This window comes from Muscardinus avellanarius (assembly GCF_963383645.1).
Source record: "Muscardinus avellanarius genome assembly, chromosome: 15".
Taxonomy (NCBI): Eukaryota; Metazoa; Chordata; class Mammalia; order Rodentia; family Gliridae; genus Muscardinus; species Muscardinus avellanarius.
Window position 1 is genome coordinate 80,814,498 of NC_137801.1, and position 17,641 is coordinate 80,832,138.

At 45.8% G+C, this 17,641-nt stretch overlaps 1 protein-coding gene across 1 annotated transcript; it reads right to left on the minus strand.

Moving 5' to 3' along the window:
- Window positions 1-2,894: 2,894 nt before the first annotated feature.
- Window positions 2,895-16,461, minus strand: ECRG4 (ECRG4 augurin precursor; the record flags this gene model as incomplete). The annotated part of the gene is made up of 4 exons (XM_080711811.1): window positions 2,895-3,056; window positions 6,713-6,870; window positions 9,980-10,027; window positions 16,383-16,461. The coding sequence occupies 4 exons, from the start codon at window positions 16,459-16,461 to the stop codon at window positions 2,895-2,897; spliced, it is 447 nt and encodes a 148-aa protein (XP_080567937.1).
- Window positions 16,462-17,641: the final 1,180 nt, after the last annotated feature.

Here is a 17,641-nt window from a genome sequence, read left to right on the forward strand (position 1 = left end):
TGTCTCAGTAATTGCTTGATTTTAAAAAAAATCTGTAAAAAATTCTTTACAAATGAACAGTAAAATCATCAGGTGTGAATGAACAGACTTGACTGCGTCAGACATCTGGAAAACGCATTCAAACACACATGGGAAGAGTTGCTGGGGGCGACACACCCCAAACTTACAGCTGGCCACAGTCTACTTCCAAGGACCAGCATCTGTCAGGCCACAGGGCTTTCCACAATGCAATTAAGTTAGAAAACGAAGCCAGTAGAATCATTAGAAAAACCCACTCACTTGGAAATTTAATAATACTTATAATCAACTCATAGGTCAAAGGAGAAATCATAATTGAAGTTACAAGATTTCACCATCTTTTTCCCATCAAACTTTTGGGATTTAATATTCAAAACATTAAGAACTTGACTTTAAAAGAAAAATAAGGCTCAAAATGGAGTTAAGATCTAATTAAATAAAAAACCCACAGAAATATAAGAAAGGAAATTAAAAGAAGAGAAATTCACAAAGTAGAAAAATATAGAAAAAAACAGCAAAGCAAAAACGCTATCTGCAAGGATTCAAAATTCATTTTTGTAAAAGCATGAATTAAATAGAATGGAGAAACATGACCCCAGATACAGAGAAAAACAGATAAGAGAATATTAAGAGCAACTCTTGATACACTTCAAAACTTTGGCGTTAGGAATACTTCCGAGAAAGACAGACGTTAGCCGAACAGAATAAGCCTTTAACCATAAAAGAACTGCAATCCCTAGTCAAAGATGTTCCCATAAAGAAAGCACGGTTTCCAGTGGCATTCTCTGAATGCTACCAAACATTCAGGAAACAGATAATTTCACTCTTAACCATTCTTAAACAATGCATATTAGAGAAAACACCCCCAACACCTTGACACCAGAACTAACCAGGACAGAACTCGTAAGAAAGTCATAGTCCAATCTCACTCAGAAGTGTGGGGGCAAAAATGCCATATGGCCAAGCCAGATCCAGCAGTGAACAAGTTAAAAACAAAGATACATCATAATCAAGTTTTATTTATTCCAGAAATTTAATTGATGAATTAATCAATATTAGAATTTGTATTAATAAAATCCAACATATTAACAGATTTTTTTTAAAAAGAGCTTTAAATTTTTTTTAAATTCCCACGCTTCTAGCAGCAGGATTCACAATCGCCACAACATGGGATAGCCAGAATGCCACCAACAGATGAATGTGCAAACAAGGTGCCATGTTCCCATACAATGGAATATTATTCTGCCTTAAAAAGGCAGATGCCGCAGCGTGATGAAACGCAAAGGCCTTATGCTAAGTAAAATAAGCCAAGCGCAAAAAAGACAATTAATTGTATCCCTCTACTTACGCGAGGTACCTCGAGTAGTCAGACTCAGAAAGACAGAAAATAGATAGCGCTTCCCAGGAGCTGAGGGGAAGGGAGAGGGGGAGTTGGGGCTCCGTGGGTATAGAATTTCAGTTGGAGGAGATGGAAAAGTCCTACAGATAGATGGTGCCGAAAATCACACAGCAGTGTGACTCCACTGACTGTCCTTGAGCTGTTCGCCTAAAAATTATTACATGGTAATTTTTTTTTTTGTAGTACTGGGGACTGGACCCAGGGGAATTCCAAGCTACGCCCCAAGCCCTGTTTTTTATTCTTTACTTTAAAACAGGGTCTCACTGAGTTGCAAAGGGCCTCACTAAGTAGCCAAGGCTGTCCGTGAACCATGATCCTCCCATCTCAGCTTCCCAAATGCTGGGATTGCAAGCGTGTGCCACCACGCCTGTGGTAAATTTTATGTCATGTGTATTTTAATCACATTTTTTAAGACAAAAATCATAAGGATTCCCAAGAAAAGAAAATAAAAGGGAGGGGGGCTTTTGTATATGATTGCCCATAAACATGCTGTCAGGAATTCTGTGCTTTCTGTTCAGTTCAAATTATCTAGGGTTTGTGGATGAGGATGTGTAGTTCAGAGACTGTGCAAAAATGACATATAGTTTTTCTGAGGAAGACAGATTGACACGTGAGAGTCACTCGGAGTTGCTCCTCCCAGGCTGTCAGTCTCCTTCGCCCCGCCTCCCAGCTCTGCAGGTGTGGATGACCACTGCCCTCCATCAGTAAGCCTCAGGACCTGCAACCCTCCCAGCTCCTTCCTGCCTTCCCTCCCTCCCTCCCTCTCTCCTTTCTCTTCCTTTCCTTCACTTCGGTTGTCTAACTACAATGCAAAGTATACTCTTTAATCTTTCTTGAATCCCCCCAACAGTTTCATTTTTTAACTATTTTTAGGTGAGCATGGCTCTGAAATCAACTGAATTTCCGGTTATTTGCTGTGGCTGTACATTTCCCAGATGGTAATAGTAAACAGGTCCAGCTCCAACTCAGGGCCAGGAACCCAGAAAGCTTTCAAAGGCTCTGCAGTGAACAGAGTGCTTCAATCCATGGCCTGTAACTGGAAGTCATGTGCAACTAGAGTTTCTTGCTGATTTTATATTTTGCCCTTAGTGAAGACTGCATTGCAACACACCGAAGACCTCTTGCTCTATCCCACGGTCTGCCTAGGGAGTAAAGATTCCTGGGATGATACTGGCTCTCAGAGGATGCTTCAACTTCAGAACATCAAGGAACAACAAATGTCACCAGCCTGAAGGTTAATTTTCACCCAAATGAATTCTGAGTCTTTTTAACAAGATGCTTTTATTTCTATTTTTAAATGAGATGTATAGTTAGGCACTTGCATGGAATATCAAAAGACATTGATCTTCTATGTTTTAACTTCCTGGTCACACAAACTGAGTCAAAACCATCTGCTGAAATAAAGCACAACAGAAAACAAATAGAGGAGATGCTGGAGAGAAGCTTGCTTTCCTGCACACCGTGTGGCAAGTGACAGCTAGTAGTCGTCATAGTTGACGCTGGCTCCGTGCCTGAAGCTATGGGGGCTCCGGGGGCCAATGGCAGAGTCTTCATCATAGTGGCGTTGATAATAATCGCCGTAGTACTCATGTCCGTTTCGGTCTCTGTTCAGCCAATAGGTGATGTCGTCTTCAAATTTCTGGAGAGAAAGAAAATGGTGGAAAATAGATTTAAAAACACATGCCCTCTCCTAAAATTACATCTTACCGATCGATGGCTTTAGAGTAAATCCTTCCGCCTCCCTTCTATCTTTAACTGCAGCTCTCCTTTCATGGCTCTCCCTACGGCTTCTTGAAGGCAGGGATTCTGACGTGTCTAGGGCCCTCCACTCCCTGGCACAAGTCCTGACCCATAGAACCACCGTGTCTGAGGAATGAACATGTGCACCTGTGTGCGCTCTAACCAAGAACAGGAATGTACATGAGTCACCATCAGAGAGACCTCCCATGCTGTGTCCTAGAGCTGAGAGATGTCAATGATACGGTTGCTTCAATTCAGCTGACATTTACTAAGCAGCTACTACTGTGCCAACCTGGAGCCTGCCAAACCTCCGAGATTGTGAAGCAGAATAAAGCTTTTCTTCTCCAGGTTATTTTTACCAGGTATTTTTGTCACAGCAATGTAAAGCTAACAATGGAAGGATTGGAGACGAGGGTGAGGTGAGGACCATCAGGTCTTGAGCATGGGCGACTGGCCTTGGCTGTTAAATCTTTTTAAAGGAGAAACTCATTTTTCTTTGGTGGCGGGAAAGGTGAAAGATGAATGTGGACAGGGACTTGCATGTGTCCATGATTTAGTGTGCGGGCAAAAATGTAAGGCGCTGACACAGACCGCCTGGGGAGGCTGGAGTAGATCAGTGGTTTTGGCTTCAGGGTGACTTCTCGACATGAGGCCAGCGGACCACTGCCCCCAAACCCCTAGGAGCGCTATAAAAACACAGCTGTTCCGGCATCACTCCACGCCTCCTGGATCTAATTTTCTGGTGGTCAGGACTCAGGAATCTTTATTTTAATAGGATTGCCAGCGAACACTAATGAATGCAGGCAGTTTCTGACTTCTGATGGTTCGACTTAGGATTTTTTGACTGTAGGATAATGTGAAAGCCATTCGCGTGCAATAGAAACCATCCTTCGAATTCTGAATTTGGATCTTTTCCCAGGCTAGTGGCATGCAGTGTCATCCTCTTTCTCTTTCATGGTCCTGGGCAGTCTTAGTGAGCCTCGGCTCCCAGGCGGCCCCAGGATCACACGTGTGAAGGAGGGATCATGTGTGGTATGCCATGTTGGCAAGTTAGGACAGCTGGTAGGTTAGGCACACTCATGCACTGGGATTATGATGATTATTGTCAGCTCCTGATAGGCTTATTGGGATGTGATGCCATCATAAGTAGAGGAGCGCCTGTATCACAGGGCTCTAGGGACCGATGGCACCCACTGTGGGTAAGTAGCGAGATGGCTGCTGCAGTCCTGAAGAGCAGGACCCCAGATCCCCACCACCTCCATCTGCTGTGCTGGGGTCTCTGTCATCTTCTGAGCCCCCGCTGGGAAGGAGAACCCAGACTTCTGGCCTCCATTTATCTCCTGTCTGGTTTCTCATGCACTCACCTCTACATATTTCTATTATATTGTGATACTCTTTGTGTGTGTGTGTGGGTCTGAGGATGGAACCCAGGGGCATTCAACCTCCGAGCTACACCTCCTTCCTATTTCTTATTCTTTATTTTGAAACCGGGTCTCACTGAGTTGCAGAGGGCCTCACTAAGTAGCTGAGGCTGTCCGCAAACCGCGATCCTCCGGTCTCAGCCCCCCGAACTCTTTATTTTTTTATTTGTTTCACTTCATATGTTTGGGGTTTTGGCTTACAATATATTTTTTCTGATAAATGTTGAAAGCGTTTTATGAGTATGAAGATAATGCAGACTCAAAATCTGGATGTGTGAGGGCGAAGGACCAAGAGGAATTGTATAAGTCCAGTGCCAAAGACCAGCACCGGCCACATTTGCAGATACTTCCTTCAGGGTCTTTTTTTTTTTCATGCCTATTTAGTTATTATAATCATCTTTGATCCTCATCTGTATTTCTGGTTTTGTTATCAGACATTATTTTAGCCATTTCCTCACACTGGACTCTTAATACCCATGCTAATAATGATCAGCAAAGAAATACAAATTCCTAAAAGATGATATGTCATTCTCACCTGTCAGATTAAATAAATTATGTATTTTTAAATATTTCAAACACCAGATGTTGCTAAAGAGTGTAGAAAGTGGGAGCGATTTGAAAGTATTTGAGGACCCTTAGATGGGAACTGATATCTGTCCCCATAATTCTGCTGGGGAGAACATAGACCCAAGGAAGGGAAACAGAATACGGAGAGATGCAAATGGCGGTAGCTGCCTTCGGTTGTGGCGAATTTTAAATAGATCTGTTCCCATCAGTACCCAGAATCACACCTGGCATCGAGTTTGGCTGTAAGTGTTTAGCTGTTTGCCCAGCGAAAGAAAAATTATATTTGAGTAGCAGGAAGGTTTGTAAGGAACAACCAAAATGGCCAGTGATGGGGAATAGGCAGGAAATTGGTATGTGGAAATAGGACTTCCTCTTTTGCAGCCATTAAAAAAGTCAAGTGTCTGAAGATTTTCTTTTTCCACCTACTGCAGCATTTGTTTGCACCTTCCTAGGAAGCATGGGCCCGTGTAAGAGAGCACGTGCAGCTGCATTAGTTGGAGACACTGCCTATGAGAAAACCCCCTGCTCCCAGATGGGCAGGCTAAGTGGTCTCTCTGTAGACAGAGTCCTGTGTAGAAGAATCTAGGATTTCAACCCTGCTGCCCTCTGACCTGTATCTGCACCCCTGTTGCAAATCTGTGACTGTAGACATTCTTTTCCTTTAATTTGCTGAATGTGTCCCTGCATGCTACCTAGGCACATGACGCAAAACATCTTTTCCACAAGTGCACTGACAGATTTGTTCCCACCGTCCCTGCCCGCCTCAACATCTGCAAAGACCCGTCTCTCCACAGGTCCCTTTTTATCTTTTCAAGTCTTTACATCTATTGGTTGTTTCTCACGTGTTTTGAGTTAAAGCTGACTGTGTTTGGGGAACACTGTGAATTACTTGAAGGATGCATAGGCAAAACGGTACGGAGGGGTTAGGAGCCTTCCTAGGAAAAGCAGATTCTCAGTGAATCCAAGTCTCGACCATTTGACTTGTGACTTCCCAAACACACCCTGGTCAAAGAATTCCGGCTGAGATCCCTACACATTTGTTAATATACCCCAATGCCTGGATAACACTGCATACAGTGGACCTCAAACCTTTGGGATGAATGATGCTATGGTGGGATCCACTTTGAGTGTGCCCCTAAGGTTCCATGTGCTACGACCTCCATCCTGTGTGGCAGTGTTGAAATGGTGGCACCCTTAGGAGGGGCCTAGTCCAAGGTAATGAGGTCACAGGGTCTTGCCCATAGAAGGGATTAATACTGGTTTCTTAGAATGGATGGTTCCCACTATAGTGGGTGCTTATAAAGCAAGTTCAGGCTTCTTGTCTCTCCATGTGGCCTCTTGGGTACCCACCCCTGCTACTGTGACATCATCCACCAATATGGCTCTTAACAGCTGAGCGCACTCTTAGACCTCCAGGGCTCTGAGCTAAATAAACTTCCTTTCTTTATAAAGTATCCAGCTTCTGGTATTTTGCTCTAGCAACAGAAAACAAAGGAAAGCAAAGAATGAAGCCAAATTTCCTGTGCCTCCGTCCTCAGCAGCCTGCCCTGCAGGGCCGTGCACCCACCGCTTCGTCGAAGCCCATGTAGAGGAACTGCTGGTACCACTGCTGCACCTCGGGCCGGCTCCGGTCCCACAGCTGCCGCTTCTGGCGCTTCAGGCCACCCAGGAACTCTTTGGCTTTGTTCTCGCCCACAGCCACTGCAGTCTTCGCTGGGGTGGGTGCTGAAATGATCAAGACCCACCCCCACATGTGAAGGATGATTTCTTTTTCTTTAACATGACATTCTTTCTATTATTAGGATCCTTCTGTGGTTACGCCGAGAGTGCCGATGCATGCTTGCAATCCCAGTACCTGAGAGGCTGAGACAGGGGGATTTGCAGGTTCAGGGGCAGCCTCAGCAAATAGTGAGACTCCCATTAACCTAGCGAGACCCTGTTTGAAAATAAAAATAAAAGCCGGGCGTGGTGGTGCACGCTTGTAATCCTGCGCTTGGGAGGCGGAGACAGGAGTAGCACGCAGGTTGGAAACCAGCTGCGCTGGATTAAGAGACCCTGTTTCCAAATAAAAATATAAAAATAGGTCTGGGAGTATAGCCCAGAGGTAGAAGGGTTTCCAGGAACCCCAGTACCACAAAAATAAAATAAATAAATAAATAAATAAAAATAGAAAGTAGGGCTGGAGTTGTAGCTCCTTCTATTAGGGCAACTAATATTTTCTTTCTCCTTAACCATATATCATGTCTTCGTGTTGGGAATCTTTGCACTCATCAATTTTTTTTATTTATTTATTTATTTTTTTTTGTACTGAGGTTTGAACCTAGGGCCATTCTACTTCTGTACTACATCCCCAGATCTATTTATTTTTTATTTTGGACAGAGTCTCACTAAGTTGCCAAGGGCCTTGCTAAGTTGCTGAGGCTAGCCTCGTACCTGTGATCCTCCTGTGTCAGCCTACCAAGTGCTGGGATTACAGGAGACCCCATTGTGCCAGCTTTCTCTTCTAATTCTTTATAAATTGTTGTGAATTATAGTCACCCTACTGTGTTGTAGAATATTAGAACTTATTTTTTCTATGCACCTGGATTTTGGAACCTGTTAGCCAACCTCCTAAGAATGACTTGTGTATTTGGAGTGAAATCACTATTATACATCCTCTCATGTACAGGATGGCTATGACTTTTGACTCTTCGTACACACATCTGATAAAACACTGCTTCAGCCCATCAGTTTCCAAGCCCCTTGTTAAAAGGCTCTCCTATTTGTGTAGAGTCACACAGAAAGAGGGGCAGAGACTAATCTTGAACTTCTAGATTTTTGCAGTAGCAATGAAATTCAGCTCAGCCCCTGTAGACCACTGACTACACTTCACCAGGGGCTGGTGGCTTACCCTCTGGGCTCTGCATTCAGAAAACAGAACTAGGTATCTAATGCCACACATGTATATGGTGTATATTCATTGTATGTACAAGCAGGACAGGGTCCTGCTTGCTTAGAAGACAGAGCAAGAAAAAAAAAAAAAAACTGGAATGGTGAGTCCCATGGGAGGAGGAACCATAACCACCTAGCAGTGTATCAGGATCTTCACCAGGATGCTAGAGCACACAGTGCCCACTGGAGCCCACTCTAAGCCTCACTGTCTGATCACAGCGCCCCCTGGAGCCAACTCTGAGCCTAACAGTCTGAGCCTAACAGTCTGATCACAGCGCCCCCTGGAGCCCACTCTGAGCCTCACAGTCTGATCACAGCGCCCTCTGGAGCCCGCTCTGAGCCTCACAGTCTGATCACAGCGCCCCCTGGAGCCCACTCTGAGCCTCACAGTCTGATCACAGCGCCCCCTGGAGCCTGCTCTGAGCCTCACAGTCTGATCACAGCGCCCCCTGGAGCCTGCTCTGAGCCTCACAGTCTGATCACTGCACATTTGGTTGAGTCTGGAAGGCTACAAACTAACACCTTCCCGTCATAGTCTCAATTGCTAAATTGGCACAACTTCTGCAGGACATGCCCAGGAGACACAGCTGTGCCCTTGTACTTCTCCCTACCATCTAGTTTGTCCCCTCTTCTATAAAGCCAGACCCACATTCCCTAATTTAGTGTTATTAGAAAGAATGCATGAGAAAATAAAACTAAAGTATCCAATGGATTAAGTTGTCACATGGACAAACACCAGGAGATTTGCTTTTATTGTTTAACAAATACGCCAGGGCTTTTTGTGCTGTTTTGCACACAATTGGTGTTCAATACATGTTTCTTGGCTCAAAATGAGTCAAGACTGCAGGATGCACACCCAGGGGTTGTGATTGTCTCAGTAGTCTGCTCACTTGTGACAAGCTGGCTCTTTGTGTCACCCACCCCTGCTCTCATGGCCAAGCAGCACAAGGAGGGGACCCTCCACGCTGACCCCCAGACTGGAGATAAACCAGGTTCTTATGGGTAGATGGAAATTCTAGAAAGGATACTGGGAGCTCCCCCGGGAACCTCCTGCCCCCCGGAGTGCCGCCACCTACACTCCAGGCCACCGCTGGAAGAAACCCCAAGGAGCAACTGAGAAGTATCAGAACTAGTGAGCAGCGGCCTCTCTTCAGTACAGACCTTAGCCTCTGTGTATCCTCTGTAAACCAGAAGGAAGGCTAAGTGCTTCAATGTCATATCAGAAAAGTGTCACGCTTTTTAATTTCTGGAATACTTAATTTTATCGAGGAAGATGCTAGCTGGGAAAGGAGAAATGACATTCAGGAGACCACAGAATGGATACAGTTGATCTCAATAACAGCAGGCTGGGAATGTTGTGACTCCCATGTTCTGTTTGAATGATGCCTTGCTGCTGTCTGCCACATTTATCTCACGAGCACTTTCCACAACAGAAGTTAGCAGCGGGAAGTTATTCCTAGGTAAACACCCTTCCCCAGTCGCTAATTGATGCGTAGAGTCTCATAGTTATGCAGTTCGATGCCCTCCCCACCTAGTAAGGTATTACGGTATTACACACCCTGCAGGATCCGTCCAAGTTTAGACGTATGATCTAAAGTGCTTCGTGGATCTAAAATAAGCAGCATTCAATTAACACTGTTACATCCTTTCTTCTTCTGCTTCTGAGTCCACATTGACAGCTTTCAAGAAAACAACCAAAGACATTTACCAGCAATAATATTTATCTAGAAGAATACCTTGCCACACACCCACAGAAAGAGACCTTCAGATCTGCAAACCTTTTAAGGGGTAAACACTTTTGATTTTCCAAACATAGGACTCCAGGGCGCACATCCGATTTTTGCCATTTCCTTTTCATCCAGCTAAGCATCCATCCCTTATCCAGTTGGGGGCACATTTTTACCTTCTCGTTTCCGAAGCATCTGCTTGAGCTTATTTCCATTTACGCCACCTTCAGGAATAAACACAGAAAGCAGTTTCAGAGTTGACTGAACCCTTGAATTTATCAAATGCAAAAATCAGAGTTGGTTAAAAACAAAAATAACTGTGGGCCCCTGCCTCAATTTGGCAGAGTGTTAATATTGCATCCTTAATGGTTGCCTGCACCCCTGTCATGCAGGAAAAACAACCTGGGATGCCTGTGATTACTGTTGGTGACAATGACCTTCACTGACATAGCGTGTTACAACTGGAGCTTTTTCCCAGGAAAGTGATGTTGTTCATTTAGCCTTGATGTCTTTTGGGGTGGGGGGGAGGGCGGTACTGAAATTGAACACAGAGATGCTCTACCTTTGAGCCACACCCTCAGCCCTTTCTACTTTTTTATTTTGAAACAAGGTCTCACTAAGTGACCCCACCTGGCCTCAAATCTGCAATCCTGTCTCAGCCTCATAGCTCCTGGATTACACACACTCACCACCAGGCCCGGCTTAGCCCCGATGTCTTATCATGAGCGCCATGATAATGATACCTTATCACAAAGGTTTTTCACCTGTCTTTCCCTGCCCACCTCACTTCATGGTATGGTGAGTCCAACAGTGTCTCTCCAAATTTATATTTACTTGGAATCTCAGAAGATGAGATTATTTGAAAATAGGGTCTTTGCAGATGTTATTGTTAGGGCTCTCGAGATGATATCATCCTGGATTCAGGGCAGGCTCTAAATCCCATGACTGATGTACTTATAAAAAGAGGAGAATATACTGGCCAGGAAGGCAGACAGGGAACTTAGTCTGCCACGAGCCAAGAAACACGCCTTCTCTCTCTGAAAACTCAGCCTAATTTTGCAGCTTTCTCTGATCGTTCTATAATCAAGCATTATCAGGATCCTTTGCTGTTATATTTATTCTGTTTGAAAGAGTTTCTAGCCGGGCGTGGTGGTGCACACTTGGAATCCCTGCGCTTGGGAGGCGGAGACAGGAGGATCATGCTGGTTCGAAGCCAGCCGCGCTGGCTTAAGAGACCCTGTTTCCAAATAAAAAATATAAAAATAGGGCTGGGAGTGTAGCCCGGAGGTAGAAGGGTTTCGAGGAACCCCAGTACCACCAAAAAAGAAAAAAAAAGAGTTTCTAATAATCCCACTTTTTTTTTCTTTTTTTCTTTCTTTTTTTTTTTTTTTGGTGGTACTGGGGATGGAACCCTTCTACCTCTGGGCTACACTCCCACACTCCCAGGCCTATTTTATATTTTATTTGGAAACAGGGTCTCTTAAGCCAGCGAGGCTGGCTTCAAACCTGCATGATCCTCCTGTTTCTGCCTCCCAAGCATAGGGATTACAAGCGTGCACCACCACGCCCAGCATCCCACTTATTTTAATAGGAAATAATATGGCTGGCCCAAAAGAATAGCCTGCCCCTCCCCCCCTCTCATACACACACACACACACACACACACACACACACACACACACATACACACACACACAAGCAAGCTGGTAGGAGGACCTATAGAAGAGTCTGACCCTCAGCTATTATAGGAACAAGGCTTTTCTATTGAAGGGTGGACCCCCAACCCCAAGAAAGACATCCACAGCACCCTAAGCACTGAGCAGAGTGTCTTCAGGTAAAAGGAACTGGAGACGGTCCAGGCTGGAGCACTGTGTTCTCTGCAGAGTTCTTAGCCTCAGCCCATGCATGGGTTTCAGGTGAATGGTGAAAGACTGAAAAGTATCTATCTGAAAATACAGTTTTCCAGGACTAGACGCCACGGCTTTTGCCAACCTCTCAAAAGTATCTGTGACCTAAATAAGAGTAAGAATCCCCGCTTTGTGACAGGCATGGTTGCATGTGCCTGTAACCTCAGCACTTGGGAGACAGGAGGATCTCAGGCTCGTGGCCAGCCTCAGCAACTAGGCAGACCCTCAGTAACTTAAATCCTGTTTTAAAATAAAAACATTTTTTTTAAAAAAAAGAGCTAGGGTGGAACTCAGAGGCAGAATGCCCCGGAGTTCAATCCCCCAACACAAAAAATTAAAATTAAAATTGCTGCTTTGTGCTAGAAATGAAACTTAGTGGTAGAGCACGTGCCTAGCACGCACAAGGCCCTAGGTTTGATACTCAGCCCTGCGAAGTGAAAAGGAATTCTTCCTTCATTTGCCTGCCAGTTATACTTCAATAAAGCTAGAAAAATGTGACAAAAGAGAAGAGAAGAAGAAGAAGAGGAGGAGGAGGAGGAGGAGGAGGAGGAGGAAGAGGGGAGGAGGAGGAGATAGTGAAATGAAGAAGAAGAAGAAGAAGAAGAAGAAGAAGAAGAAGAAGAAGAGGAGGAGGAGGAGGAGGAGGAGGAGGAGGGAGGAGAAAGAGGGGAAGAGGAGGAGGAAGAGGGGAGGAGGGGTAGAGGAGGAGGAGGTAGAAAAATGAAGAGGAAGAATAAGAATAAGAATAAAAAGAAGAAGAAGAAGAAGAAGAAGAAGAAGAAGAAGAAGAAGAAGAAGAAGAAGAAGAAGAAGAAGAAGAAGGAGGAGGGGGGAAGGAGGAGGAGGAGGAGGAGGAGGAGGAGGAGGAGCAGCAGCCACCAGATCTCTAGAGACCACCCTAAAGGAAAGGACAGAGGTGGTTCTTGTCCTCCTGTCTCCTATAGAAGGGCTGGGTGCTTGCTGAACAGTAGCCTAAGGCGTTAGTGTGGTCTGAAGCAGCCTGTGGGGGGTTGCCCTGGCCTTCTTTTTCTGTGCTCAGGTTGGTCTGAAAAGCAATAGCAGAGCCGGGTGTGGGGGCACACTCCTATAACCCCAGTACTTGGGAGGCTGAAACAAGGAGGATTGCAAGTTTGAGGCCAGCTTCAGCAACTTAGTGAGACCTTGTTTCAAAATAAAAAATAGAAGGGCTGGGAGTGTGGCTTAGAGATAGAATGCTCCCTAGGGGTTCAATGTCTAATGCTAAAAAATAAAAAATAAATAAAAAGCAATTGCCACGATATCACTACCAATCTCACCAACATGAATGAGGAGGGAGGAAGGAGAGTGAGGTAGGATATGAAGAAAAATACACCAAGTGTTATATGCATTATTTATGTACCGCTTTGAACCTCACAATACAATGCACCAATAAAAGTATTTTAAAAGTTAAAAAAAAATATTTAAAAAGTTAAAAAAAAAAGTTGGGCATGGTGGCACACGCTTGTAATCCCAGCATTTGGGAGGCTGAGACAGGAGGATCACGATTTGTGCACAGTCTCAGCTACTTAGTGAGACCCTTTGCAACTCAGTGAGAGCCTGTTTCAAAATAAAGAATAAAAAATGGGGTGGTGGTGTAGCTCGGAGGTCAAACGCCCCTGGGTTCTATCCTTAGTGCTGCCAAAATAAATAAATAAATATTAAAAAGGTATTTGGAAGTTAAAAAAAGAAGTTATTGCAATCTTTGGCTTCATTAAGGAAGGATTTTCATTAATGGAACATTTTGAATAGGAAGTAATGGTCCTGTCTCTCCTCAATCACTGATCATCTAACTCCCCTATTTAGTTCAGTCAACATCTCACTTAAAGAAGGTCATGAGGACTCTAAAATCAGCCAGGCGTGTTGGCCATGTTTGTAATCCCAGTGCTTGGGAGGCTGAGACAGGAGGCTCACACAGGTTCAAAGCCAGCCTCAGCTACTTAGTGAGGCTCTCAGCAACTTAGTGAGACCCTGTTTCTAAACAAAATATAAAAGAGCTCTGGAGTGTAGCCTGGAGGTAGAAAGCCCCTGGGTTCCATTCCCCATACCACAGGAAAAATAAATAAACCCTAAAGATATTCAGGCGTCCTGTGGTGGTACACACCTATAATGCTAGTATTTGGGAGTCTAAGGTTTGAAGGTAGCCTCAGCAACTTAGTGAGGTTCTCAGCAACTTAGGGAGACTCTGTTTCCAAATAAAAAATAAAATAGGGCTGAGAGTGTAGCTTGGAGCTAGAGTGCCCCTGAGCTCAATCCCTAGCACCACAAAAGCAAAACAAAGATCCTGGAGTTGTGGTCAAAGAAGGAGACTACAAAGGAGAAAAGAATTAAAGGTTTCTTGGTGTTCATCTAAACAGGTGAACCTTCTGGAAGGAAAGCTATGACTTTAAAGAGCTTCTAGGCCATAGATTAAGGCATGGAGTAATATTTCCAGTGCCTGGGAAGTCACCCAAATATGGAATAAGGGGCCCCCAGAGGTTCCACCAGGAATCATTACAAGTGTCTAAGCATAAATCAACACAGCTGAGCATTTGCCCAGGCAACTATAGAGGGTATTATTTGATTCGACGGGGTGGGGATGGTCTTAAAGGCTGTATTTCCCTTTCAACCTTAAGAGGCATTGAAGAAATCTCTAAAAATATTTGCCGAGGCAGACAGATATGTTCTTGGGGACTAATATTAGCATTCATGAATATCTTAACATTTGTCAGTCTCTAACAACTCACAGGGTAGCGCATACAGAACTAAGCATCGGCACTCCATCTGTTTGCCTTCTCTAAAAGTACTTAGCAATTAATGACTGGAATGTGGTCTGCTGAAATAGACGCTGGCTGTAGGCATTTATCATGAGGCTGCAGTTTCTTGCAGCAAATGTGTGTCATTCTCGGTCCAAAAATGAGAGCCCCACCACATCTCGGCTCTGCCACTGAAAGGGAGGGATAAATCCCACGCAATGAATTAAGAATGTCACCACCAGAACAATCACGACACCCCGAGCTATCTATTAAAACATATAATCGGGCACCACACTGAGTCTGTTTGAAGAAAGAAATTAAGAATAAAAGAATGACTGTTAAGTATTTTCTGTAGCATGGATTTTTACCCCATCACCATAAATTATTATTTCTAGCCTGTGATAATAAACACTCCCAACTTTATCAAATCCAAAGGCAGATTCAGGATTGCAAGGTGCCCTTTTGAAAGAGGCTAACTACTTAACAAGTTTATTAAAAACCTTTTCAAAGGTGCTGGCTGTTAGCAAATTGGTCAAAAAGGAACCGTGATTGTTTTCTTCATTAAAATGTTTTTGGGTGTTATAATGAATCATCTCTGGAACTCAGAGAGATTTTCATTTTAAGAAAGAAAGTTTTGTTTTATGTCATAAGACCTTCCATGCGTGTTTAACTTGATGATGATAACATTTTAAATTATCCTTATCATTGAATTCTTGGTATAAGTCACATGAAAATGTGTGGCTTATAGTTAGTGTTGACACAACTTATTCAGATGTGCTGCTTAAAATGGGAGGGAAATCGTGCAATGATCAACTTTACCTGGGGTGATTTAGGTAAGTAACCTGAAGCCCTTCCCCCATTCTAGCAACCCAGGAGCACCTCTGACTCCTAATGTGTGGCTCCTGACCCCTCCCCTCAGCCTGGAGTGTGCCTGCAGAGGCACTTTTTTTTTTTTCAGCACTGGGGATGGAACCCAGGGGGCATTCTACTTCCAAGCTACACCCCCAGCCCTACTTTTTATTTTATATAACTTATTTTTTTATTTTTATTTTTTATTTTTTGCGGTAGTGGGGATGGAAGCCAGGGGCATTCTACCACCGAGCTACACTTCCAGCCCCCACCCCTTTTTTTGTCTTTTTATTTTTGAAACAGGGTCTCACTGAGTTGCAAGGGCCTCGCTAAGTAGCTGAGGCTGTTGACGAACCGCGATTCTCTGGTCTCAGCTTCCCGAATGCTGGGGTTACAAGGGTGCGCCACCAGGCCCAGCTCTGCGGATGCACTTTTAATGGAAAAGGAACAGGGACTCTTCCCGACCCTCCTGCCCATATGCTGAGAGCTCCAGGAAATAGGGAAGGCAACTCTGCTCCAGGGCTCGAGGCCTGCGCTCAGCTTTGCCGATGGGAACAGGTTAACTGTCAGCCATCCATTGCTTGGACAGGGATCACCGGATTGCAGCATTCCTGTGGTTCCCTTCCGGATGTCACTAGAGCCTTAAAGACCCCACTGCTCACTTCCTTACGTTAAGCTCAGAAACCCTTCCTGCTCACCCGTCAGACGCTTGCTCCTCTGGTCTCTAGGCAGCCCGCAGGCCTGAGACCCTCCCCTTGACCCCATACCCGCTCTGCCTGCTGGAGTGCGCCTCTTGGCGCCCAAACAAGTGCTAACTCCTAGTGACCCCGACGCCCCTTGGCATTTCACGGGCTAAGGATGGGTCTTTGTACAACCAGGCCATCACCTCTCCTCTCCTCTCCTCTCCTCTCCTCTCCTCTCCTCTCCTCTCCTCTCCTCTCCTCTCCTCTCCTCTCCTCTCCTCTCCTCTCTTCTCCTGTCCTGTCCTGTCCTCACATCTCCCCTCTCCTCTCCAGCATCCTTGGGCCAGCCACACTCCGGGGCCGCGCGCCTCTCAGCATCACCCTACTCACCTGGACCCAGACACAGCAGCAGGACCAGAGCCAGCCCGGCCAGGGCCAGGAAGACTGGCCGCGCAGAGGATGCGCCCATGGCCGCGGTGGGTGAGCGGGGTCGAGGGGCGCACGCGGAGCTGCTGCTTAGGAGAACCGGGCGCGGGGCCGGGGCGCAGGCAGGCCAGCGCTGCGGGGCTTCCTCCTGTCCTTGCCGGGGGCGGGGCCCCCGGGTGGGCGACAAGCCAACCTGCCCAGCGCCGGCCAGGCAGGGCGCCACCAGGCAGATCCCTGCCCCGCCCCGCGGGACCCGCTGGGAGCTGAGCACCGGGTGGCCCGCGCTGCCTTTGCTGGTACCTGTGGCCCAGGGAGGGCGTAAGAAAGGGTCCTGTGGCCATGCTCCCCGAGCTCAGATCCCCTGTCTCCCCCATTTTCTTTGCCAGTCCCCCCGCTGCTCAGACTGCCCCTGGGTCTCACTTGGCCCTAATCCTGGCCCTCTGCTTCCCCAGCTCTCTGACTCTGGGCTCATGGCTTTGGCTTATAAAGTAACCTTTGGAATTTCCTTAATTCCTGAGCATTAAAGACGGCTTTGGCGATGCTGTGTTTTGTGGTCTTTTGAAAGGCGCCACAGTCTGGATTCAGAGCTGCAGCCCAGGAAAACTCTTTGCTCCAAGCTGCTCCAAAGGACAAGATTTTGAGAAACCAGGACCAGGGGCTGCAGCCTTTAGCAAAGCCCAGTGCTTCCTGCTGTGTGCACACCTCAGAGACGTGAAAGGGGGGCAGGAGGATGCTCACTGCACCTCAGGACCTGGCCTGAGGTCATTCGAGGAGGCCACATGGGCGGCGTGGTGCCTTAAAGGAAACGAGGACATGGCTGGGTATGCTCAAGCTTAGAGCATGTACTTACCCAGCATGCACAGGACAGACAGCAAAAAGAAGAAAAAAAAATCACAAATCAATGCAAAAACCCAGGACAGACTTATCCTAACTGACCTTGAGCAGGTCACCGAATCTCTCTCTAGGTGTCCCTTACCAAATGCCAGATGGGAAATTACCTTTTGAGGCCTTCTCCATCAGATCCATCTGCTGGAACTCAACAGATAACCTCTTTCCTGTATCTAGCGTCTCCTTTTAAAAACCTTCCAGTGGTTAAGGGCCTGCTACCTACCATGTAACAAGCCCTGCATATCCTGCAGCTGGTTTCTAGCCGGGAGAAGGACATCTTTTAACACTGAGCTGGCAAAGTCAGATGGAGATAACTAAAGAAGAAAAGTATGAAG